At 42.7% G+C, this 25,727-nt stretch overlaps 1 protein-coding gene across 1 annotated transcript; it reads left to right on the top strand.

Moving 5' to 3' along the window:
• The first annotated feature begins 9,024 nt into the window (after nt 1–9,024).
• On the top strand, nt 9,025–24,992 carry sox4b (SRY-box transcription factor 4b). Its single transcript, XM_063069878.1, has 3 exons — nt 9,025–10,783; nt 17,013–17,218; nt 24,836–24,992. Exons 1-3 carry the CDS (start codon nt 9,710–9,712, stop codon nt 24,990–24,992), a joined length of 1,437 nt encoding a protein of 478 aa, XP_062925948.1. The 5' UTR covers nt 9,025–9,709.
• The last annotated feature ends 735 nt before the right edge of the window (nt 24,993–25,727 follow it).

The raw sequence follows: 25,727 nt of genomic DNA, 5'->3' as shown, positions 1-25,727 counted from the left end.
AGAGACTTTATTCTTTTTAAGAGTGAAATTATTTAGAGTCAGGAACAATAAAATAACAAAAACATTGCTTAACTAGCACCTAAGGTATCCTCTTAAAATGTACAATCCTGTATCTAATATAGCTGCAGTGTCTGGTATCTACAAAATGATAGACACTATGCCAAATCTGTGATCCTCACCACCAAGAAATACAAAGACATTAGGGTGTCCTGGAATACCAGTAGCTAGAGAATTTCCTTCTTTTTCAGGTAGTCCATTTGAGATCTAAACAAACCCCATTTGATTATCATCTGGTTCTCTTTTCTGATTATTACATTTCTATAGTTCCTAGTTGTTGTCCAGGAAAACAGTTTGTAAAAACCTCTACCCTTAGTGTATCAAAGCCTCACATAATTTTGAATCAAGTCTTCTCTTAACCTCTTTGCCTAAGGTAGGCTAAAGACATGTTTTGCTAAAGCATTTCTTCAGCCAGATGATGGTGAATCCGTCGAATTAATTGCCACAGACGGCCGTAGAGGCCAAGTTATCAGGTACATTTACAGTGGAGATTGATAGGTTCTTGATTAGTAAGGTTGTCAAAGTTATGGCAAGAAGGCAGGGGAGGTAGCATAAATCAGGTGGGATTGAATGATAGAGTAGACTCGATGGGCTGAATGGCCTAATTCTGCTCCTATATCTTACAGCCTTATGATCTTGTATTAATTTCAGTTCCAATCTTGCAGATAACTGAAGCCTCTCACCTCTCTTACCTTCCCAGTAAATTTGCCCAGGTGGCCTACTCCTGCTCCTGTTTCTTATGTTGTTATGCTCTCTCTCTCTCTGATGCTTATATCTATCCTGAAGTATGGTGCCTGAAAATATGTACACATAGTACTCCACCAGAGGCCTAACCAGCATATAGGAAATGTCTAATATATTTCCATTGAGTTTGCATTCAATATCTCTATTTTGCAAAGCCACTCATCTCCTCCTCAACTTGGTCTACCTCATTTAAATATTTATGAATATGTACCTAAGGTCTGTCTGTTTCAAACCTTCCAATATGCTATTATCATTTAGAATCTGTTGTCCTTCCTAAAGTGCATCATTATGTTCTTATTGGCAGTCAGGTTAATTGCTGTGTGTGTACCTATATCACCAGTCTTCCTTAAATCTGGCATCATTCCTGTCACTACTAATTATGTTACCAGGTTTATATCTCTTGTACATTTCAATATTTTCTTCTAATATTTCATTTTACTTGTACATTACAATGTATTTTGTGCACAAGTTCTGAAAAAGTTTAATAACATTTGGTACAGGATTTCTAACACAGATAGAAATCTCCAGTGGTTCTTGCATGGCATGATCAGATGCCTTCTAGATAGACTATGTGTCTCAGGCCCAGCAGTTTAAACCACCCAGTGCCGTGCTGAGATTGCACTGCACCATTCAAGGTGCCATGCTATGGATGATGTATCAAATGGATTGATTCCTAAATAACGTCATAAAGGAGGCAACTGCTGGCACCAAGTTATAATCTTGAAAAAAAAGCAGTGCATTTTTCCAAAATTACCCGAATAAAATGTAAGTTTACAAAGGCATACGGAAATGTAAATTGGTATAGCGTAGACTAATTCCTGTGGTTGAAGGATTTCTTTTGAAGAAGTATTTACGTTGGCTTGGAGGAGTGATTCAATAACACATGCAATATTCTGAAAGAGGGTAGTTACTGGGAAGTACTTTTCTCCGGTTAGAGAGACTCAATTTTGAGGATAGGGATTAGGATTAGGATTGGGATTAGGAATTGGCCATTTGTGTTGAAGATAAAATACCTTCCAGTTAATGAAATGCAACTCTTTGAAACTTTCCCTTACTCACTTAATGCTCAATCATTGAATAAATTAAAGGCTGGGATGGGAAGTTTGGACATTAAGGGATCACAGAACATGCAGAATGGGTACTATAGGGGTCTGGAAGTTTAAGATCAGTCTTGATTTTACAGAATTGGTGGGTAGGTTCCAGTGACTAACTGGTCTATCCCAACTTCTATTTCTTCTGTTCCTGCCCTTCAGATCATACTAATGTGGCACCATTTTCTTGAACCATTGATTGTCATAGTTCCAACATTACTGTGAAATACACTTTTACAAGGGTTCCCAACCTTTTTTATGCTATGGAGCCTTACCACTAACCAAAGGGTCTGTGAACCCTGTGTTGGGAACCCCTGCTTTAAAAGGTTATGAAGGGTGTTGTGGCATTTTATAAACTCTTTGCAGTTCATTTTAATCACAATTATAATGTCAGCATAATAATGTTCCTGTAATTCTATGGCTAACTTGAACTAAAACTGGAGGGCCTAGGTTAAGAAGAGAGGGGAAAATCTTGAAGGGGTCCTATTGGGCAAGTTTTTTGACAAGGATGGCGGGTATATGGAATAAGCTGCTAGAGGAAGTGTTACAGGCAAGGACAATTAGTATATATGTTTAGAAAACACTTGGGACAGGTTTAGAGATAAGTGGGACTTGCTCAGGAAAGCACGTTGGTTGACTTGGACAAGTTCAAATTCAACTTTATTGTCATCAGCGTACATAAATAGGGTATAAATACTGGAAATTAGTTGTTTTGCAGCAGTAGCATAGTGTATTCAAAGGACAAACATAAATTAGTATAAACTTATATTAGCATAAATTATGCATATGCAAACTAAACAAAATAAACACAATGACACCTGTGCAAGACTGGGAGGAAGAACAAAATATAAAGCCTAAGCTAGTGTTAAGATCTTTCAGGTCAGTTCAGGAACCTATTGGCAATGGGGAAGGAGCTATTGTTAAACCTTGAGGTGAGGGTCTTCAGGCTCCTGTACCTCCTGCGTATTGGCAACATCGAGAAGAGTTTGGCCTAGATAGTGGGGTCCTTGATGGTGGATGCTGCCTTCGTGAGACATCGCCTCTTGTGGATGTCCTCCAAGGTGGGAAGAGCCGTACCGGGATCTGCTTCAATTTGCCCATGCCACAACCGGTCAACAGCAGATGCAATACCTGTGGATTTTCATTCTGTTTTGTGCCAGCTGGGCGACAGAAACATATGTCAGGCTGCTGGTTATTGACTACAGCTCTGTGTTCAACACAATCAACCCATTGAAACTTGGATCATCAGCTTTCACGACATGGGCCTCTGTACCACTCTCTCTGCAACTAGATTCTTGACTTCCTTATCAGTAGATTGGTAATGAACTCTCCTCCTCAATGACTAACAACACATGTGCACCTTAAGGCTGTATGCTTAGCCCATCTGCTCTACTCTTTTTGCATGTCTTATGAGGATCGGTTGAGCAAGCTAGGGCTTTTCTCTTTGGAGTGAAGGAGGATGAGAGGTCAATAGAGGTGTACAAGATGATAAGAGACATAGATAGAGTGGGTAGCCCGAGACATTTTTCCCAGGATGGAAATGGCTAATATGAAGGGGGGATAATATTAAGTTTTGGAGGAATGTCAGAGGTAGGTCCTTACACAGAGAGTGGGAGGTGCATGGAAGGTACTGCCAGGGGTGGTGGTAGATGCAGATGTATTACAGACATTTAAGGAACTCTTAGATAGGCAAGTGGATTAAAGATAAATGGAAAGGCATGTTTGAGGAATGTGTTAGATTGACCTTACAGTAGGTTAAAGAGTCAGCACAACATTGTGGATCAAAGAGCCTGTACTGTGCTGTACTGTTCCATGTTCTTTACACACGACGGCGTGGCCAAGCACAACTCCAAGGGCATTCAGAAATTTGCTGACAACACCACTGTTGTTGAATGAATCACAAATCAGTGTGCAGGAGTGAGTTGGGACACTTGGCTGAATGGTTCTGCATCAACAACTTCTCACTTAATGCCAATAATATTAAGGAACTGATTGTTTGCTCAGGAGGGGTGAACGTGTGCCAGTCTATATTGGTGGATTGGCTGTGCAGAGCATCAGCAGTTTTGAAATCCTGGGTGTTAACATATGGGATGACATGCCCTAGGTCAAGAATGGCTCACCTTTTTAAGAACACATTGGTGATAATCTATTTAAAAAATGTCTCCTGTAATTTTGAGCAGAGATTATCATTGATTAAGGAATTAGTAACAATAGTCATGGACTTTATTTCAGGAAAAAGGATGAGTCCTGTTGCTTATTTACATGTACAATATTCATATGTTTTACTATTAATAAACAGATTGAAAGAGAAAACCTGTTCAAAATTATTAAGATTAATATTTTAAAAAGACAATTGAGAAATAAAATGATTTCCAAATAGCATCGTTATTATAACCATTTACTATCCAAATACTGCTGTGTTCACCAGGTCTACAAGGACTTCAAAATGTATCATCCAATGTCACATAGTCTTGTAACCGTCTAGCTGGTGCCAAGCTGGCGTGAGACAATTTCTGTGAAAACATCTCACTGCTCTTGGGTTGTAAAAAATCACTTGCTGCTTCATTTGGCAAGAAAAATATCATTATGTATCCTTCTATTGGGTGGGGTTTAAAGGATTGAGGGGTGGCACTGCAGGCCACGTGCCAATTTGCACATGCCAACTTGGGCATGCGTGCCATCGGTTCATCGCCCCAGCGGCTATCTTACTGTCTGCACTGCACTTTCTCTCTACTGTAGAATGAAGATTCAAGATTCAAGACATTTCCTGTACACAGATGTAAGGAGAATGAAATAATTGTTACTCTGGATATAATGCAACACAAAAAAAATAAAGAACACAATAATTAAAAAAACACAATAACTATAAATACATAAGTCATATACATAAATTAGTTGTATGTCCATAAAGTGGCACTAGGTTGTACATAAGGTGACTGACTGGAAATAATAAAGTAGTGGTGGAGTTAGTGGGCGGATGTGTTAATCAGCCTTACTGCTTGGGGAAAGTAACTGTTTTTGAGTCTGGTGGTCCTGACATGATTGCAGTGTAGCTTCCTCCCTGTTTGGAGTGGGACAAACAGACCATGAGGTGTGCGGGATCTTTCTTGATGTTACTAGCCCTTATCTGGAACCTTTCTGTATATACGTCCTTGATGGTGGGTAGGCTGGTGCCAGTGATGCGATGGGCAGTTTGGACTACCTATTGTAATATAGATGCATCGTAGAGAGCAGTGTACTCTATACCCTGTTATTGTTTTACCTTGTATTACCACAATGCACTGTTGTAATGAATTGATCTATATGGACTAGTTTTTCACTGTATCTTGATACATAAACCAAATTACCAATCCACCACTTAGATGCAATCACAAGGAAGGTGCACCACCAACTTTCCTTTCTTACAAGGGTAGCATGTCACTGAACTCTCTCTACAAACTTCTATGGATGTACTGTTGGAAATTATCCTGGCTGGTTGAATCATGGTCCCGTATGGGAATGTGAGTGTGTATGAACATAAGAACCTGTAGAGGGTAGTGGACTCAGCCCAATCCTGGGCACATACTCCCCCATCATCGGTAGCATCTACAACAGGTTGCCTGAAAAAGACAACATCTGTCATTACAGATCTCCACAATCTGAGCCACGACATCTTCTCACAGCTACCATCAGGCAGAATGTACAGAAACCTTAATCAGGTTCAAGAACATCTACTTTCCTTTTGGTCCCAATGACGAGTCTTGGCCTAAAACGTCAACTGTTTATTCCCATCCATAGATGCTGCCTGAACTGCTGAGCTCCTCCAGCACATTGTGTGCATTTCCCTTAAACTATTCAGTTCTTGAACCAACCTGCACAACCCAAATCACTCAGTAAGGCAACACTATGACCACTTTGCTCTGCATTGGATCTTGTGTTTTTATTTTGATCCAATGGTGTTCTTTCTTGTATAATTTATACTTGATTTATGCTTTTCTCGTGTGAATGTTTTGTCTCTAATGGCTTGTGCTTATAATACTGCTACAAGTAAGTTTATCATTGCACCTGTGCATTTACAGTATATTCTCGTGCACATGACAGCAAACCCGGTTTTGACTTTGAATGGGATGGGTACACCACTACTTGTAGCCTCTTGTGTTCCTGTGCTTTGAAGCTACTTTTGCAGGTTTTGATGCACCCAGTCAACATACTTTCCACTGTACATCTCAAGTAGTTTGCCAGAATCTTCGATGATATCTTAAAACTTCTAAGAAAATAGAGACGCTAGCATGTCATCATCGTAGCTGTTTCTATATGCTAGGCTCAGGATGTTGACACCCAAGAATTTGAAGCTGTTCACCTTTTGCACTGCAGATCCTTGACTGAGAACTGGTGTGTGATTCTCCAAAATCCCCTCCCTAAAGTCCATGGTCATTTCCTTGATCTTGCTTACATTGAGTGCAAGGCTGTTATTGCAACAGCATGTATCCAACTGACCTATTCCTGTATGCTGCCCGATCAGCCACGATTCTGCCCAAAACCATGGTGTCATCAGCAGCTTTTGAGATGGTCTTGGAGCTACGTTTATTTGCACATCCATAGGTACGGAGAATTGAGCAGGGTGCTAAGCACACGGCCCTGAGGTGCCCCTGTATTGATGGTGGTGAGAAGATGATACTTCTGATCCTCACCGATTATAGTCTCCCAGTGAGGAAGCTGAGGATCCAATTGCAGAGCGAAGTACAGATTGTTCAACTCATTGGCCTGTTTCTGTGGCTGTATAGCTCTGTGACTCCATGAAATTATCTGAAAAGATATTTTAAAATAATAATTAAAAATTAGAATTTGAGAAAGTAAGAGTAGTCAGTGATGGGAAGCACTCCAATTTTCATAACTATTGATTTTGTTCCATGACCACTGGGCCCAGAATCAGTTTTGCACAGTTGTCCGCCCCTGCTTCGAGCTGCTTGATTCACTCTTATGTGTGGCACAGTACAGCAGTCAATTACACTTCCCACTGTTCAACAGGAATCATGAAGGTCTGCTACTTTTGGCCTGTGCATTTCTGACTCTGGGTCATAAGGTGTTTGCTCTTGCTTTCTCTTCTCGATGCATGTGGTTAGGCCTGCTGAATGCATTTTGTTTCGGTCAATGTGTCCTAACAATTACTGGTTACATTGTAGAGCTTACAACATACCTGCTGTGAGTCACTTGCCTCCCTCTCTCTCCCTCGGTCACTCAGACCTGCACCTCCTCAGACGATGCTGGACTACTGCACCTATTATACGGCAGTTCAGTAGAGCTGTATTAGAAGGCACCCATTCTTACATAAATTACAATACTAACAACGATCGCGCTCTCCATTAGCTTAAGAATGTACAACATTACTGCTCTTTGGCCCATGAAGTTGTGCCAGCCTTTTAATATACTCTAAGATTGATCAGGCCTTTCCCTCTTAAATATAGCTCGATGTTTCTAGTGTCCATATGCCTAAGAGTTTCATAAACTTAGGTTTAGCAGGGTAGAGCCTTTTTTTTTCAAAATATAAGAATGTAATTAGTATGAACCACATTATTCTGTTTGAGAGATAATGATTGGATATGTCGCTTTGTCACAACAAATCGAAAGTTTTCATTTTATCTGTAACCTTGATGATGCTATATTTCTTAGTGATGCCACCCAGCCATGGGGCTCTGTGCACTTGTCCCCTCTCATCATTTCTGAAGATCGTATACAGCCTCATAGAAACAGGAACTCCAAGTGTAGTAGTCTTTTTAACCTAACGTTGCAATAAGAAAGAACGATGGGCTAAAATAGTGAAATTGGGAAAAAAAAATCCAATGGAAGCTAATTTTGCATTCCGAATTTGACCTTTTGACAAAACGAAATCTCAGGACTCCAAGCTGGGCTAAACAATTATAGTTACTGTCTAATAAGTATATAGGCGTAGTGCTGCCACCTACCGTTTTGCACCAGTTAAAGTCAACGCAATTCAGTACATTCAGTGTGCATATGTCAGTTTCTCGTTTTAATTTTTTTTCTATACGCGCTTACGTACAAATAGTTGAAACTCATGTAATTTAGCATACTATACCATGTCAGTAACTTTTTTGCAGAGCGTATTTGTTTGGATCAGCGTCCTATTAAATATGGACTAGTTTATCGGATATTAATTTGAATCTACCAATGGGACTAAATTTTGATGTTACTTTCTGCGAAAATGAAAATCTTCACAATTATTATCAACTCTGAAAATAAGTTGTTTCTATCAACATTTCGTATTCCTACTCCCGGTTCAGCACAGACCCGATTTGTGTGTCGAGCACCCTGTGTTTCACCTACGTCAGTCAATACGGTAGAAGGTGATCTACAGCGAAAGCATTTGACGCGCCTCCTTTTGCCATGGCCAACCCACTTAATGAGCTTCTCATGCTGCCTGACGTTCATACGTTTCTCCTATACGGGTGGAAATAGAGAATAAAAACTGCAAGCTGCTAATTTGATGCGTTTAGCGGGTTTTATTTATGTTGTACTAAACTACTTAAATTAATATTATTACAGAACAAAAAGAACGGACTTCTCTGTACCGATTTGTATATTAAGGAGTAGATTTACACGCAGGTGTAGATGAAAAAAAAACTCCTTAAACGTTCAGCATTTTGTGTGTGTTCCTTAACCTCTGAAATTCGCTGAAGTGAAGCTGTAGCATCTCATTTTAAGCGCTCGATTTTGTGTCAATTTCGCGAAAATGAGCACTGGTTGTCGGGTGTAAGCCAGAGCGAACGAGGGAAGCAGACACACACACAGAGCGAAAGAGAGAGATAGAGAGAGAGAGAGAGAGAGAGAGAGAGAGAGAGAGAGAGAGAGAGAGGGAGAGAGAGAGAGAGAGAGAGAGAGAGAGAGAGAGAGAGAGAGAGAGAGAGGAGAGGAGAGAGGGAGATACAGAGAGAGGGAGGGAGGGAGAGAGAGAGGGGGAGAGAGAGAGGGAGAGAGAGAGGGGGGGGAGAGAGAGAGGGGGGGGAGAGAGAGAGGGGGGGAGAGAGAGAGGGAGAGAGAGAGAGAGAGGAGAGGAGAGAGAGAGGGAGAGGAGAGGAGGAGAGAGAGAGAGGGAGGGAGGGATAGAGAGAGGGGGGAGAGAGAGGGGGGGAAGAGAGAGAGAGAGCGAGTGAGAAAAAGGGGAGGGAGAATAGTATCGCACAAGATCGAGTTGATTCGTGTCTGAGTCGGTACGACGGGCAAATGCCAGTCTGGGGAGAGGGAAAGGCATAATGCAGCTTTAATTTAATGCTGGAGGGAGGAGGGAGGCGGAGGGGTGGGGGAAGGGGGAAAAAGTACATTAGCAGCCGTGCCCCCTTTAAGTTGCTAGTGTAAACTCGAATGAGGTCAGTCACGCCGCTTCTCATTGCACGCGCCGCGGGGCCGGCCGCCAATCCGGTGGCGCGTGGGCGGAGCGGGGCCGTGGAAGCGTTGGAAACAGACGCGGTCTGGGCGAAAGGCGCCCGCCGATTGGCTGGAACGTGGACACCTTTAACTCGACGTCACAATGGCTGGGACTGGATAAGAAGGCGAATCGAGTTCGGGTCTGGTTTAAGCAGCAGACACAAGTTTTTTATATAACACAGTCTTCCCGCATGGTCAGAGGGGGAAGGTTGTGCCAAAGTATATACACATTTTATTACAAGAAACCAGGTTCTTTTCTGCGAACGCGAGGAGCAGCTTGTAAAGCACAGCGGCTTTTGCAATTAACAGAGAAAAGTGCAAGCTAGCCAAACTGCTACAGTATAAAAGCCTTTTTCCCTCAGTGCCCATAGAGCAACAATATATTTTAGAAAGAAATCATGGTGCAGCAAACGAACAACGCAGAGAACACGGAAGCAGTGCTTGCCGGAGAGTCCACCGACTCCGGCGCTTCCGATCTGGGCATAGCTTGCTCACCAGCGGCGGACTCCGTGGCATCGGATGGAGAGAAAACGGACGAGCCAAACTGGTGCAAGACCGCCAGTGGGCACATCAAAAGACCCATGAACGCGTTTATGGTGTGGTCGCAGATCGAGAGGAGGAAAATCATGGAACAGTCCCCGGACATGCACAACGCGGAGATCTCGAAGCGCCTGGGGAAGCGCTGGAAGTTACTGAAAGACAGTGATAAGATCCCCTTTATCCGTGAAGCCGAAAGATTGCGCCTGAAACACATGGCGGACTATCCCGATTATAAATACAGGCCGAGAAAGAAGGCAAAAAGTGCAAGCAGCAAACCGGGAGAGAAAAGCGAGAAAATCAACACTAAACCCTCGGCTAAAAAGAACAGTAGCAGCAATAGTAGCATTAGCAAGTCCAGCAAAACGCACAAGATCATCTTGGGTTCGCTCACCAAGACTCCGACCATTCACCAGCATCCGCAGTCAGGCACCACTACTTCAAACACAAACACTAGCAGCCAACACTCGATTTACAAAGCGCGGACGAGCCCCGCTTCCAAGCACCTTGTAGATAAGAAACTGAAAGAGAGGCGGTCGTTCGGGGGCCAGGGCAGTACCTCTTCAGCCGCCGTGCCAGCCAGCCCGACCCTCAGTTGTTCAGCCGAGCCCAACGACCCGGTCAGTTTCTATGAAGATCTGGCGGGTGGGACAGGGGTGCGGGTCCCCGATTCGCCAGTAAGTCAGCGCAAACACCCAGGCAATTTAAGGTCGATTTCACCGGCGCCCTCCACGACCCACTCCTGTTCCTCTTCGTCTCTGGCCTCGTCTTCCGACGAAGAGTTCGAGGACGACCTTATGGACCTTAGTTCAAGCCCCACTTTCGAGAGCATGACACTGGGCAACTTGAGTTCGTCTCTGGACAGAGATTTGGAGTTTAATTTTGAGCAGGAATCGGCGTCTCACTTTGAGTTCCCAGATTACTGCACGCCAGAGGTGAGCGAAATGATTTCAGGGGACTGGCTGGAATCAAGTATTTCAAACCTTGTGTTCACGTATTAAAGAGCGGCAAGTGAAAGAAACTGACTTGCTCTTTTATCTTGGAGGGAAATAAAGGGATCGTGAATTAAAGTAATTGTGATCCAAGTGCTGTAAAATTGCGTGATCGTAATGTCCGATCGCAAGCCTTCAGCGGAGAAAAAAATCAAACGAATCTGCCGACGTGTTTTAGGAGGGACTGATATTCCGCTGAAAAATGCCGAGTCTCGAGTCTGGATTGAAAAGGAAAACCTGAAATTGATTTGCACGTACGGGAGAGAACACGGGCTTCGCTTTAGGACAGGTCGTTTCAAACTGTGGAAAGAAATCGCCAAACAATTCATATTGGTACAGACATATAGACATAGGCGAAGAGAGATCTATACGCGAAGACAGCGTTTCATAGAAGAATAACCGTGTTGGATTACTGTATATCGTTGGGTTCATAGCATGTTGTACTGTACCTACCAGATTCTGTACAGACTGAAACAGTCAAAATTGTTAGGACGAGTTAACCAGATAGATGGCGCTCTGTATGATTCTTACCAAGTCACCAGCTTTTTTCCCTCTTATCATTAACGCAACTCAAATCTCCGCCGGACTGCATTTTCTGGACCAAATTTCCTCAAAAGTTCCATATTCCACAAATTCTACAAAACAAAATGAACTTCTTGTCACCGATGTTTCATCCTCGTATTGTTTTGTTTCCCTTGTAAATGTAATCAAAAACCATTTTATATGGATGTATTTATACTGGCCAAACATTTTGACTTTTTTTTCGTAGGCCTGTTAATTACCTGCACCGTTTTATCTCCTTCACTGAAGGGCTAGAGTTAAACTTTTAATTTTATATTTAAATGTAGACTTTGACACTTTTAAAAAAGACAGAGAAAGATGAGACGTTTGATTATTTTCTCAGTGTATTTTTGTAAAAAATATAAAGGGGGTGTTAATCGGTGTTTATCGCTGTTTGAATTTCCTGATCATGAACAAAGAGGCTGATATCACAATGTTGCCTCTTTTTTTGTATCTTCACATGTTTACACACTTCAATCTGCAAGTTTTGTAACGTAAGGCTGCAGTTACCTTTATGTCGGCTTCACGGCTGTTTTTGACGTTAAAACTGGCAACGTCCCTTCCTGTCTATTATAGCTGATATGTCTCCTTTATAGTATTTAAACGTGGGAAACGATTTGGACACTTTTACCTTGAAACAGGTGACCTTAAAGCTTCCTTTAAACTTTGTATTGGCTCCAAGTAAGCAAAAATTAGCGAAATGTAATGGGGGTAACCAGGATATTGTACTTACTCCAAGTCTCCTGAGGTTGAGCACCAACGTAAATTACAAGGGATGCTGCACATTTATGTGGCGCTCCTTTAATGGCGCTTAACCACTGGATATCAAACATTGATTTGAGTTCGCTACACAATATTGTGTTTCTCATTCTGTAATAATAACTAGTATTAATTCTTATAACTTGTCGGCAAAATATTATTGTTTTTTGGCATGAAGCTAGCTTATATAATTCCAAAATCAGGTATAGCTGTTGTGGGGGTTTATTGAAGGGAAGGGGTTTGGAAAAAAGTGCGAACGCCTTTGTATATTTAAATCTGTATTATACAAACATGAGACTGTGTTACTTGTCTGTGTCCAAAATGACCGTGACAGGCATTAAGGCAGCAACCATGGAAACAAGAATCTTGGTAGCTGCCCGATTGTTAGTTTTTTTTAAATCTTATTATTTTAACTATTTTTTTATTTTCACATCCTGTGCAATATGCTGTGTATAGTCTGTCAGATCATGCCTCAACACAACTTTTTTTTAAAAAGAACATTCATGCCAGCTAATCGTGTCAAGTCACTGCCTGTCAGATTGTTGATAAACTCTTGTAAATAGTTCTTTGAGAGTAAGAGAGAGAGAGAGAGAGAGAGAGAGAAGGAAATAAAATCAGCTGGAACTGAACCCTAACCACTGAGTCCCTGTTTTAATGCAGAAAACTAGGGAGCGGGTGGGGGAAAAAAGCGCCAATCTGCTAAACGCCGTTTTACGTACACTAAACGTGTACACGCACTTAGCGTGACGAAAAAGATTCTAAAAAGTCATTCCAAACACTAAGAACTTAGCTAGCAAAAATAAGGTTCCAAGAACCGAAAGCGGAAGCACTGTCTATGTTTATGTGTGTATGAGGGGGAGGGGGGCAAAACAAGTTAAAAATTGTTAATTTTCACGTTATTTCTTGTCAATTTCGAAATAAACAAGCCACACATCTCTCTATGTTGTCTGACTGGTGTCTTTAACTCTTGCGGCATAGAGAAGGGTCTTTTGAAAAGGATTAAGTAAAAAAAACTGGAATCTTAACTAGCAAACGTCCCACCAGATATAAACGAGGTCTCATAAACAGTCTTTGTGCCCGCCACATCTCGCTCCTGTATATCTCCCGCTTCCAAGTACAAACACATCTCTCCCTTCTCTTGTACTGGACCTGAACTAGTCAAAAGACTCAAGATAGGAGTTCATTTGGAAGCATTTGATGTCAGTTTCCCATCCGGAGGTTTTCAAATCCTGTAAATTTAAATACTCACTTCGGTATGAATGCCGCTTGATTTCCCCAGGAAGTACGCGATTAGACAGTTGGGAGGCGTGGGGGGAAGGGAGATTGTATCGTCTGGATCCAGAAAGAGGTAATGCAGTGTGAACAACGTGTGGTCTGTGCAGTGCAACTGGATATAGGGCTATTCATAAAGCTTCACAATAACCTTCCAACTACGGGGGCCGGAGGATTTCACTGGCCTGTGGCATGTTACCGCGAACTGCTTCAGCATTTTGACAGCAGCTCTTTTTTTGTAATTATAATATTTTTTTTTGAAAGTTAGCTAAACATTTTGCATTTTAACGGTGCAATTGGACGTTGACAAAAAAAAAGGAATAATGCAGCGTCTAAGTTCCTCCACATCTTAAAGCTATTAGGGTATATTTGAACCCACTCGGCCTGAGCCCTTCCCCCAACTCCGTTCTCTCGTCACACAATCCATTCCAAAAAAGCCGTCACACCTCTTTGCAATTGGGTGTAAGGAACTCTGGTACACGAACGTTAAAATCTTTTGAGCGAAGCAACAAACAGCAGTTGGCGAATTAATTATAAGGGCGGGGCGGGGTGTCCTGGAGAGGTAAACGGGAGAGGCTGGCTTTTCCTGAGTTGGGAATTGCGAGGGCGAGCCGTATCCATTTTCAACTCCTCTGTCCCAAACACACTTAAAGCAGAACGACCAGTAATCAGTTCAAAAGAATTCCTGGCGAAGTTTTATCTCGCTATAAACCATAACCGAGTGGAAAAAAAGCGAATTCTGGGATGGAACGTTACTTTTTGATAAAGGTTTGTTTTATTTTAACGATTGCAGTTGCAGGTCCATTCTTTATTGACAAAATATTGAGTAGTTCACCCGCCTGGATTGCTGAGACAGACCCCTATAAAACAGCCATAAAACGATCATGTTGGCTACTTATGAATTTCTGAAGACCGCCCTTTTTTTTAGACGATGCACAATGTTTCAGGGGAGTCGAAGAAACATTTGAAAAAAATGCCAGAATTTATATGTATTGATGTCTAAATTACCATGAAAAAATAGTTACTGTGTTTGCTAATATAAAGAAAATTGCGATTTATTTTTAGTGCGGGACTGAACCTTTGGTTGCATTCAAAAGAACTGTGGATAACAAAAGGATCAGAATTATAAGGACTATATGATTTTCAATTCTGTCTAACAAAAGGCCTGTAAATCAGTGACATTGTGCACGCCCAGCTTTTAGCTGCTGGAGAGAAGGACGCTACTAATGTAAACTTGTGGGTATTGTCACGGTTTTGTTCTAGTTCCCATTAAGCAAACGGTTTGCCGAAACGGCAGCCATCTCTTAAGAAAGTGGGAGAATCAGTAATGGCCACCCTTTTACATACATTTGGAGGTAGCAGAAAGCATAGCCCCGTTTCATTCAGCTAGTTAGCAAATGAGAATTTAAGATTGCGGACAAATTCCGAAATAAAATAGCCCTATTTCCAAACACGATGAACTGAACCCACCCAGTCTCTTTACAGAAATGTCAGAATCTAAAATTTCAAATTGCTCATGTCATCTAGAGACTTTTTGATATAAAGTTGTAATCAAATGCACTTTAAATCACAGCATGTACAGTACATTTCACTAAAACATTACAGCCTTGCTATCTAACAAATGTCAGCATGATTAGGGGCTGACTTTAAACAGTGATTTTTCTCTGTGACTCCTTAATGTGGAAAATTAGAGGAAAATATAATTTCTTGTGGAATTGATAGAATCGAATTTATTTTCCCTCTTATTCTGAGCAGAAGGCCATTAAAGCAGACCTTATTTATAACGTTAGAATTAACATAAATTGTAGCCTTATTTGGGCCTGGTCAAAGGCTCAGTGCAGTTACTGAAAAGCCACAGTATTGTTTAAGACTACGTTTAGATACATAGTCTTTAGCCTTAGACTTAGAGTTCAGAGTGAGAAGCTGCAATCTTACTTAGAATTTGCTTTCAGATCAGTAGAAATTGCAGGGGTGGGTAATAGGAAATACTGTATCAGTTTTGGCTTAGGGTTCAGAAAACAGTATATCTAGTTAGCTGTAATTAATTTAGGGATGGTGGTGTGAACTTAGGTTGTGAGAAGCTTAAGTTTTGTAGAGGGTTAACATTGTATGCTTTTGTTGTATCTTGTTTGGGTTTACAGTTCGGAGAAGAATTAAACTTTAAACTTTGTATTAGGCCTTTTTTAGGGTTATGATTGATCTTGCATGTGTTTAAATTGCAGTTAAACTTAGGTTCAGTTTACTGTAGCATCTTAACTAGTTTCTGCTTCAACTTTATGTTTAGTTCTTTGTTTAGATTTAGGATTGGGAGAGTATTTGTGGCTATTACTGGTTTAAATTCAGTGCTAAGAATGGTTGTGAACAATGTGTTGTGCTTGTGAAGAAAGTTTTGGGGTAAATTCATGCTTAGAGTTCTATTGTTTTAAACTTAGATTACGTTTAAGTGAAAACAAACTGTAGTATTTTGAAGAGATTGCAATTAACAGAGTGAAAACGATTTATAATATAAGGCTGCCAGAATGGGCAGTTTTGAATACATAGTAATACAATAATTAATGATGGAAGAAAACAAAGATTATGATACGTGTATATGGCACAATCTCACATATTGATTTTACATTCGTGAATAAAATAACTCGACATTTTAAGTAGCAGGGTAATACATGGAAGTCTAATAATCTCAAACTGATTTTTTTTGCATCCATTGGTATCTTAAATTTTACAAACCACAGTACACCACCAGTAATATTGATGACCTCAAATATTCTGGAGAGGCTTAATAAAACGGGCAAGATAGGTGTGAGATGTGTGTATAATGCACATGCAGCATTAGTGCAGAATGAATATACCACACACAGGCTGCAGATGATGGAATCTAGTGCAAAAATAAGTGGTAGGGGAACACCGTGTGTCAAGCAGCATCTATGAGAGGAAAAGAATTTTTGAAGTTTCCAGACCAGTCTCTACATAAAGTCATCCCTTGCAGAATGCAAAATGTCACTGTGTTAGCTTTTCTGTGTCTGTCAAACCACAACTGGAACCCTTCGATGTCTTGATCCTTGTAATTAACAGCATCCGATCATTTCAAATTCAAGGTCTGTCAGGAAACGCTTAGAAATGGTTTTCTTTGTATAGTTTTCGCACTGGCTCCGCAACTGGACTGGGGTTGTCTTACTTATTTTTCTCGACTTTCTCACTCGTGGCGAAAAGGAGCATTTTCTCTGTCCACTACCTCACCCCCGCCCCTGCGCTGTCAGTATGCAACTTTGTAGTTCGTTGAGATGTGCATGGCATTTGGCAATGGGAGTGTCGTGTTACGATGGAAATTTGTAGATGAATTTGTTCTATTTGTAAACTGCGCGGGTCCAGGATCTGAAATGTTTGGTTAAAAACAAACACAATAAAGATAAAAATACATATTTGCGGATAGTTTGTAATTTTGGAAAGGCGGATGGCAGATTAATTTATTGAAGGCATTCTTTGTGAATAAGTAAGCAATTAAAGTTACATGTGCTCCAATAACATTCATATTTTATTGATGCATTTCATTCACGGCTAATATCTGTGTCTTTCCTTCCAGCATCCCGAGGTCTGGGCCTCCCAGCACCGGTTGCCCCTCGTGCTCTCTGGTGCGGGAACGCTGGGGTATGGCAGCTGCCGCACCCTGCTTATGAAACCATTGTTGCTGCTGTCAGACGAAGCTGGCATGATGATGAATGACTTTCGGTGTCCCACGCCAAAATGGTTCCAGCACCCACCCCGCAGAAGTGAAATGGCTCTTTCAAGGTCAAACATTAAATACTCTGCGTGGGTGACGTTGTAAACTAGGCTTCCTCATTCGGCATAGCTGTCTGCGCCCTTTGTTATTTTCCATCAAACCTTCGCTCCCTAATATCTCGCCGCTTGTCCAGTTGGGAATCCCATGTCTCGTCCCTAACTAGAAATTTGAACAATTGGCACCAGTTTTTTTCATGCGCTAACTTGCACATACAATTAACTTAACCCGGTTTAGATCACGTTTGTGATTATTTCCGGGTGAAATCCTGTCCGTTTGGAAATTCGGAATAAAAGCAAAATACTGGAAGTAGTTAGCAGGCCAGGCTGCAATGGCAAAAAGAGGAATAGCTTGACGTTTCTGGTCGAAGACCTTCTGTCAAAGCTGGGAAAGAGAGAAGCGGGTCGGTTCTTCGTTGAAGAGATTGCAGGGAAAGGATGGAAAGGATTCCAGCGGCAGAGTGGAGCCGCGGTTGCTGTGGCGATAAATTTGATGAAACCATTTGGTAGATAGATTAATGCGCATATCTTACAGGGAACGCGCGCGCGCGCGCCCACGCCCCCCCCCACACACACACAAACAAACAAAAGAATGTATAAACACCACGCAAGACGGAGCAGTAGAAGATTTACTTGGGTATTTCTGTGTGCAAGTCATACTGATGTGCCAAATGTTTTCCTTTTTGCCGTCAGTTGTGCAGCCAATGACACCTCAAGACACGCACGGCACATTTGTTCCCTTACCAACATGAACTGAAGCTTTTGACTGCAATCTATGATGTTCCTAGACCACTAAGCAAGTTGTACTCGTTTGGCGCTCCTGAAAGGGTGGTATCGGCAGAAACCCTCATTTAAACAGTACTTGACAAGTCTTGTTCTGCAATGCAATGAATCTGGTTCTGGACGGCAGGATCAGACTGAGTAGCTCATTTTCGATCAGCATCTGCGCACTAAATTGCTTGTATGTATATTTTATTTTTTTTTCTCTATTTAATTTCTATACACACCAGAGCCACACGCCACGACCCCTGCGTCGCTATTCATTCCACAATGAGGGACACTTTTAGCACAGGACTCCGTTAGGGCAGACGATTGCACGAGGGGCGGCCACACCAGCCGAGATGAGACCCTTCCCCCACTTTTGCCTTTGTGGCTGCCATGGGAGTATTTCTTTAAATCCTGGCGCTCTCCAAAGTGACCAGCATGGCAAAAATGTGTCTGTCTTAGCTCTGAAGGAAGCGCCCGTCAGGAACTGCACAAGTCCTGTTTTGGTGCATAATTCAAGGTGCTGTTTATGTTTTTGACCAATCTCATGATGTGTGTGATGTTATTACTATTTGCCCAAATGGTATCGGGGGTGTTTAGTTTCAAGTTACTATAATCCATCCTCACGCTGTATGACACTTTTACAATCTCGCTTTCATTTTGACATATCTGTTATTGGCTGCGATTTCTTGCTTAAAGTTTTATTTGCATAAATCTGTTCACGGATTGTCCTGAGAACCGATGACCCTTAGACCCTGAATTCCCAGACAGGGGTCAAGTGGGAGGTCCCCAACCCATTTTAAGCTTGAAAAACGAATCACGCAGAGCTTGTCCGGAGTCTCGTATCGTTTTACGTTTCAAATCGAGGAGATTCTGAGAAGGACAAAACGCTTTTTTTTTCATGTCTTTGAATGATTTTCAAACGACAACCATATTGTAGCAAAGGCACAGCCACGGAGTCTGCGTTATTATTCAAAACCAGTTGGCCCGAAGCTGCTGAAATCGCACTTTCAACTCTATTACATGGCATAGTGACTCGGGTGTGGACGTTCTCTCAAAGGGAACTAGGAGCGATCTGGTTAGATTCAGCAGAACCGCAGCTGTGTGCTGAATTAAACCACTCGAGGACTGTGTAGCCGCCAAGTAGCTCGTTAAAAGTATTATTGTGCGTGTCTGTGGAACGCCCATTCAATAAACGGAATAAACCTCCTTTATTTAAAAGGCCAGTTATTGGGCTTAAGATAAAGCTCTTCCCCACAGACTTGGCACGAAATGAACATGCCAAATATATACTTGATCCAGAGTGAGTGAGTGTGTGTGTGTGTGTGAGAGAGAGAGTTTGTAACAGAAGGATATAAGGAGGATGGAGGGATGTGTAGGTAGGAAGGATTACTGTTTGGGTGGTTTTGATTTGCCTTTCGGCACAACATTGGCCTGTTCCTGTGGTGTACTGTTCTATGTTCTATCCCTCTAAGTCCCCCCCCCCGCCAACACACACACACACACACACACATGTATCTACCCAAGTGCTTCTTAAATGATACATTGTATTCATCTCAACCATTTCTACGGGCTGCTTCTTCTGTGTACTCACAAAAAAGTGGTGGACGCAGCCCTGTCCGTTACAGGCAAAGCCCTGTTCACATTGAGCACATCGGCCATGAGCGCGAACTCAAGAATCCATCGTCAAGGACTCCCACCATTCAGGCCATGCTCTCTTCTCGCGGCTGCCATCAGGAAGAAAGTATAGAAGCCCCACACCACCAGGTTCAGTAACCGTTACTACCCTCCAATCATCAAGCTTCTGAACCACCGTGGATAACTTCACTCTCAACTTTGAACCGATTCCACAATCTATAGACTCACTTTCAATGACTCTATAACACGTCCTCAGTTTGTTTCTTTATCTATCTATCTATTATCTACACAGTATATCTCCTTTTTGTACATTGAGTGTTTGTTAGTCTTTGTGTGTCGTTATGAATTCATTCTATTGTACTTCTCAGTTCTGCTGTAAATGCCTGCAAGAAAATTAATCTCAGGGTGACATATACCTACTTTGATACTACTTTGACTTTAACTCGGCGTGAAAAAAGTTGGCCATCAAATCTCTTTTAAGTCTTTACACACTTAGTCTAAATCTACTCACCACCCCCCTTGTTTTCCTAGGTCCTTCAGTTCCATTGCACTCTCCTGTGTCTTACCATTCATAGCCAAAGCCCTGCGCTGGTTTGACCTTCCAGAATGCACCATCTCACACTAGTCTGCACTGATATCCATTTGCCACTCCTTGATCATAATCTTCTCCACTATCAACACCTCCCAATTTCATATCATCCGCAAACCTACTAATCAAGCCTTATACATTTGCACTCAAAATCATTTCTATAAATAACAAAGATCCCAACACCGAACTCTATAGCACACCACTAGTCACCTGCCTCCATTCAAAAAAAAACCTCTAACCACCACGCTGTTTTCTACCTCCGAGCCAACCTTTGAATCCAGCTCTCCCTGGATTCGATGGGACCTAACCTTTCAGACGGGCCTACCATGCAGGACCTAATCTACTAACAAAAGGGGTAAGATGTCTGGGAGCTTTCCAAAAATGCTATATAAAAGAGGATTTGTTCCGCTGTCTGCTTCACGCTTCTTCAATAGCAGTGAAATCCGAATAGGGCAGATTATATGGGCAAGGCCATGTGTGTACGAAGCACGAAATTATAATTAACCTTAGTGCCAGTGTGATAAAATATCTGCGTGGTAATTGTTTAACCCCCAGGAAAGGCACGGACCCAGGTCAAGTATGTTTGTCTTCCGCTACTGCGGAAGATAAGGGTTTCATGCCTATTGAACGTTATCGCATTCAGTTTCAAACCATCGGTCCAGTTACCGGTGAAAGTCCGCTAGAGGATTTGGAATAAAAGCAGCTGGAAACTGAAGAACGTAAAGTCCGTCTTGATGCCGAAATCAAGCGCGTTTCATGACGATAATACTAACCCCAGGTGCACATCAGGCCCGTCTTTAAAATGAGTAAATCCCCGATATTAACTCGCTTAGCCTCATCCCCACACGTGGTGACGCTACCGTGTTGCCACGTTTACCTCTGCTTCGCTCGCTCTAGCATTCAACTAACTAGCTTCGGCTTTAATTCCCAGTTAAAGCAGCAGCAACTCCCACGACAAGTTGGCTGGGTGGCGGGAATTAAAGGGTAGATCAAAGAAGTTCTGATGCCTCCATGAGCACGCTGCCTACATTTGTTATGTGATATCTCTCCTCCCACAATGTTTTTTGTTGGAATAGTTGAAATTAAGGACAGCTTTTGTTTTTTTTTGGGGGGGGAGGTGGTAGGGTGCGGGGAAAGGATCTGTGCGACTAGTTCGCGCCATGGCATGGACACATTTACTCAGTTTGTGAAAATTTCGTGGGAGCACAGTGACCAAATGGTGGAAAAATATAGTTATTCACGGTGCTTTCGCTCATATTTACGGAAGTCTTTATGCCGCCATACTAAGACTGCGTGGAGAACATTTTTTTCCTAAGAATGGATGGAACTAAGGGAGGATGTGGAAGCCATAGAAAGTGTGCAGAGGAGATTTACAAGGATGTTCCCTGGATTGGGGAGCATGCCTTATGAGAATAGGTTGAGTGAACTCGGCCTTTTCTCCTTGGAGGGACGGAGGTTGAGAGGTGACCTGATAGAGGTGTATAAGATAATGAGAGGCATTGATCGTGTGGATAGTCAGAGGCTTTTTCCCAGGGCTGAAATGGTTACCACAAGAGGGCACAGGTTTAAGGTGCTGGGGAGTATGTACAGAGGAGATGTCAGGGGTAAGTTTTTTACTCAGAGAGTGGTGAGTGCGTGGAATGGGCTGCCGGCAACGGTGGTGGAGGCGGATACGATAAGGTTTTTTAAGAGACTTTTAGATAGGTACATGGAGCTTAGTAAAATAGAGGGCTGTAGGTTAGCCTAGTAATTTCTAAGTTAGGGTCATGTTCGGCACAACTTTGTGGGCCGAAGGGCCTGTATTGTGCTGTAGATTTTCTATACGCTTGTGAGCGGTGAAGATGCAAACATGAGAATCTATGCGGATCGCTCTCTATCATTGCAATCAGGGTGCAAACCACGCCAGTGATTTCCCCAGTTTTACGACTTTTTGGAAGACATCGAGTGGGCGTGCTGTTTGTGAGATTCTTTTAGAGGGCAACATTGAACTCCGTGTTCTATGGCTCCCCCCGGATATACAGTATGCTTCAAGGTGAAATCTTTGCAGAGCAATGAAGATAAATGCAGAGTGAGACTAATGGGGTCATTCGATTTGAACAGTTGACACGACGCGCCAAGTCTGCACGTGAAATTTTGTGAATCTGAGGGGAGAATTAAAGTGTTAGGTAGGACACACACTTAACAAAAAAAATGACTACCGATCACAGACTGAGATGAAGTACAAAAGAGCAGGCTAATTATATACTTCGGTACGGCAAGGAGAAATGCTCAGATGTTCCGGATTATTATTTTAATAAAGAAATACGATAATTAAAATGAAATAATAAATCTATTGTCGACTACAGTAGTCACCAAAAGTTAACACATGGTTAGTGCAATCGTGCAAAATGCGAATGGGTGATCGAATGTCCATAAACACATCAAGATAATTGGAGTGCAGATGTCTTTCTGCTGACTCTGGCCCGTATTTTCAGCGGGACCATTCCGTCGGCATCTTCACAAGGTACTGTCTAATCGCAATCACGTTTTCGCCTGCTGATGAGTTCTCACAGCGGGGTATAAGGAATATCCGATGGAGGAATGGCCGTAAAACATCAAAAATCGGACATTTAGTTTTGAATTTGACGCAACGCATTTTCCAGCTGAAGAAACGCTATATAAAGTAAATGAATCGATTATGATAAGTGTATCGTGTTTATTCCGTTCTATTTATGGTCTCCCCTCCTACTGGAAATTTGCCGTATTTACATATCAACATACATTTCTGTAAATGTACCTTGTTGTTTGGAGACGGCCATCTTAAGGAGCTTCTCCGTGTGGCGAGGGAAGGTGCACAGGCTGCTATTTGATGAGAGGAGCTTTATTGCATCCATTGTCGCTGTTTTGACTAAATTACCCCGAACTGGAGATGGATGTGCAATCACTCGGATTAAACGGACTGTTAAACTCAATTGGCCAACAACAAACCATCGCCAAATTCCCCTCTTCCCCACCCTGCGATCAGTTGAGATGAGAATTGATTCAAGCCTATAGCTCTGACATGATTGAAGATTTGTGAAAAAAATGTAGGCATAGGATTTAAAGATTGCACGCTTGAGTAATCCACGCTGAGCTAGTCAATTTATCAACGTTGCCTCCACTTCCACCTTGTCTTCACATTTATTTGGTAATGACTCCTCTCCCCACTTTCTCAATCTCTTTGTCTCCATCTCTGGAGACAAACTATCTACTGATATAACACCATACAATAGGAGCAGAATTAGAATATTCGGCCCATTTTGACTGATTTATTATCCCTCTCAACCCCATTCTCCTGTCTTCTTCTCGTATCCTTTGATACAATTACTAATGAAGAACTTTTTAAACTCCGCTTTATATACACCCAATGATGTGGCGTCCACAAATTACTGTGGCGATGATTTCTACAGATTCTCCACCCTCTGGCTAAATAAATCCTTCCTTACCTCTGTTCTAAACTGACGTCCCTCTGTTCTTTTACACTTTATAACCCTACTGACTCTCATATCTGTCTTGACTATACCTCTTTCCACCCTGTTACTTGTTAACTAATAAATTCCTTTTCCCAGTTCCGCCATCTCTGGCGCCCCTGTTCTTAGAATGAGGCCTTCCTTTCTATAACATCTGAGATGTCTTCCTTCGTCCAAGAACGAGATTTTCCGTCCTTCACCATTGATGCAGCCCTCGGCCGCATCTCACTATTTCCCAGACATCCGCCTTCACCCCATCTTCCCGCCACCTCTACAGAGACAGGGTTCCCCTTGTCCTTACTTAACCTCTCCAGCACACCATTCTCAATAACCTTTGCCATCCGGAATGCGACCCTACCACTAAGCACATCTTTCTCTCTGTTCGCCCCCCCCCCAACCCTACTTTCCGCAGAGATCGCTCTGGAGGCGAATCTCTTGTCCACTCATTCCTCCCCATTGATCTCCCTTTTGGCAGTTATCCCGGAAAGCGAGACATGCTACACCTGCCCCTACACCTCCTCGCTCACTACCATTCAGGGGCGGAAACAGTCCTTCCAGGTGAGGCGACACTTCACCTGCAAGTCTGTCCGAGTCATCTATTTTATCCGGTGCTGGCCGTGTGGTTTTCTCCGCGTCGGTGGGAGCCAACGCAGAGTTTCGCCGAGCATCTTTGCTCCGGCCTCCACAAAGAGCAGGATTTTCCAGTGTGGGTATTCTTGTCAATTCGACTTCCCATTCCCTTCCGACGTGTCGTTCCATGGCCTCCTCAATGAGGCCACATTTAGGCTGGAGGAACAACACCTCATATTCCGTCTGGGTAGCCTCCAGCCCGATGACATGCACATCGACTTCTCTATCTTCCGGTAAGTTCCCCCCTCCTTTCTCTTTTTTCCCATTCCTCTCCATTGGCTCTACTCATACCCCTCCCCTTCTCCTCACCTGCCCATCCTGTCCCTCCGGTGCTCGTCTTCCTTCCCTTTCTCCCATAGTCCGCTCTCCTCTCCTAGCAGATTCCTTCTTCCTCAGCCCATCATCTTCCAGCTTCTAACCGCAAGCCATCTCCCCCTCACCAAGCTCCACCTATTGCCGGCCAGCTTGTACTCCTTCTCTCCCCAACTTCCTAACGACTTCTTCCCCCTTCTTTCCCAGTCCTGATACAGGGTCACGTCCGGAAAAGTCGTATTTATCTCCTCAGATACTGCCTGACATCTTTGGCTACAAGTCCACCAGGCAGTGGTCAGCACGGAACATCCCCCAGGTACCTGCAAGAGAAGTTCTCGATGTTGGGTCGAGTCTAAAGAAGTGAGTTGGTTCTCTGAGTAGACTATACAGACCATCTGGCAGTATGCCTCACCGCCAGGTCTCAGCAACAGGCACCAGCACCTTGCGTGGCCAACCCAGCGTGCCCAAAAATCACTCACATTGCGCGCTGCCCTCCAGGGGACTGTAGGTCGAGTGCGTGGAGTCATGCGTGATAGAGGACTCTTGGATCTATGGTCTGTTCCCAGAGACACACACAGAGGTGGACATCATCTGCTGCTGGAAGATCATCTACTCGGCGAAAAACGCCCTTTGGTCTGTCCGAAAGTTGGCTGGGTCTGTCAGTATTTCGAGATTCCGTAGACGGACTGCTGTTGACTGGTATATTCCAGGTTACAGTAGTACGTGCTGGGAGACGCACTGTAGCTTGGTGCAGCCATCGCGAGGGCTGGGTGAGAGAGGACTACAGTCTGTTACTGGACAGGGAGGAGCCGGGTTGGGTGAGGAAGCTCTTCGATTATCATAAAAGTCACACGAGGGGCAACGGTGCGACTGGTTATAAACAAAGTAACTTAATACTAAATACATGTTTACGAATAAAATAATGAAAACAGCGTTGCACGGTTTATTCTAGTTTTTTTTATTAATTAAGTTAATTTTGTTTAAGAAAATATGCATGTGGTGCAAATTATCGCTCCAGCAAAGTAAAAATATTTGGTTCCTAACTCCAGGTATCAGTTCGAAAGGCTGGGGTTTCATTTCGGGTACTGATTACACACGA

Source organism: Mobula hypostoma, chromosome 17 (assembly GCF_963921235.1).
Source record: "Mobula hypostoma chromosome 17, sMobHyp1.1, whole genome shotgun sequence".
NCBI lineage: Eukaryota > Metazoa > Chordata > Chondrichthyes > Myliobatiformes > Myliobatidae > Mobula > Mobula hypostoma.
The sequence above is the reverse complement of the archived record's forward strand: the minus strand, read 5'-3'. Positions and strand labels throughout refer to the sequence as shown.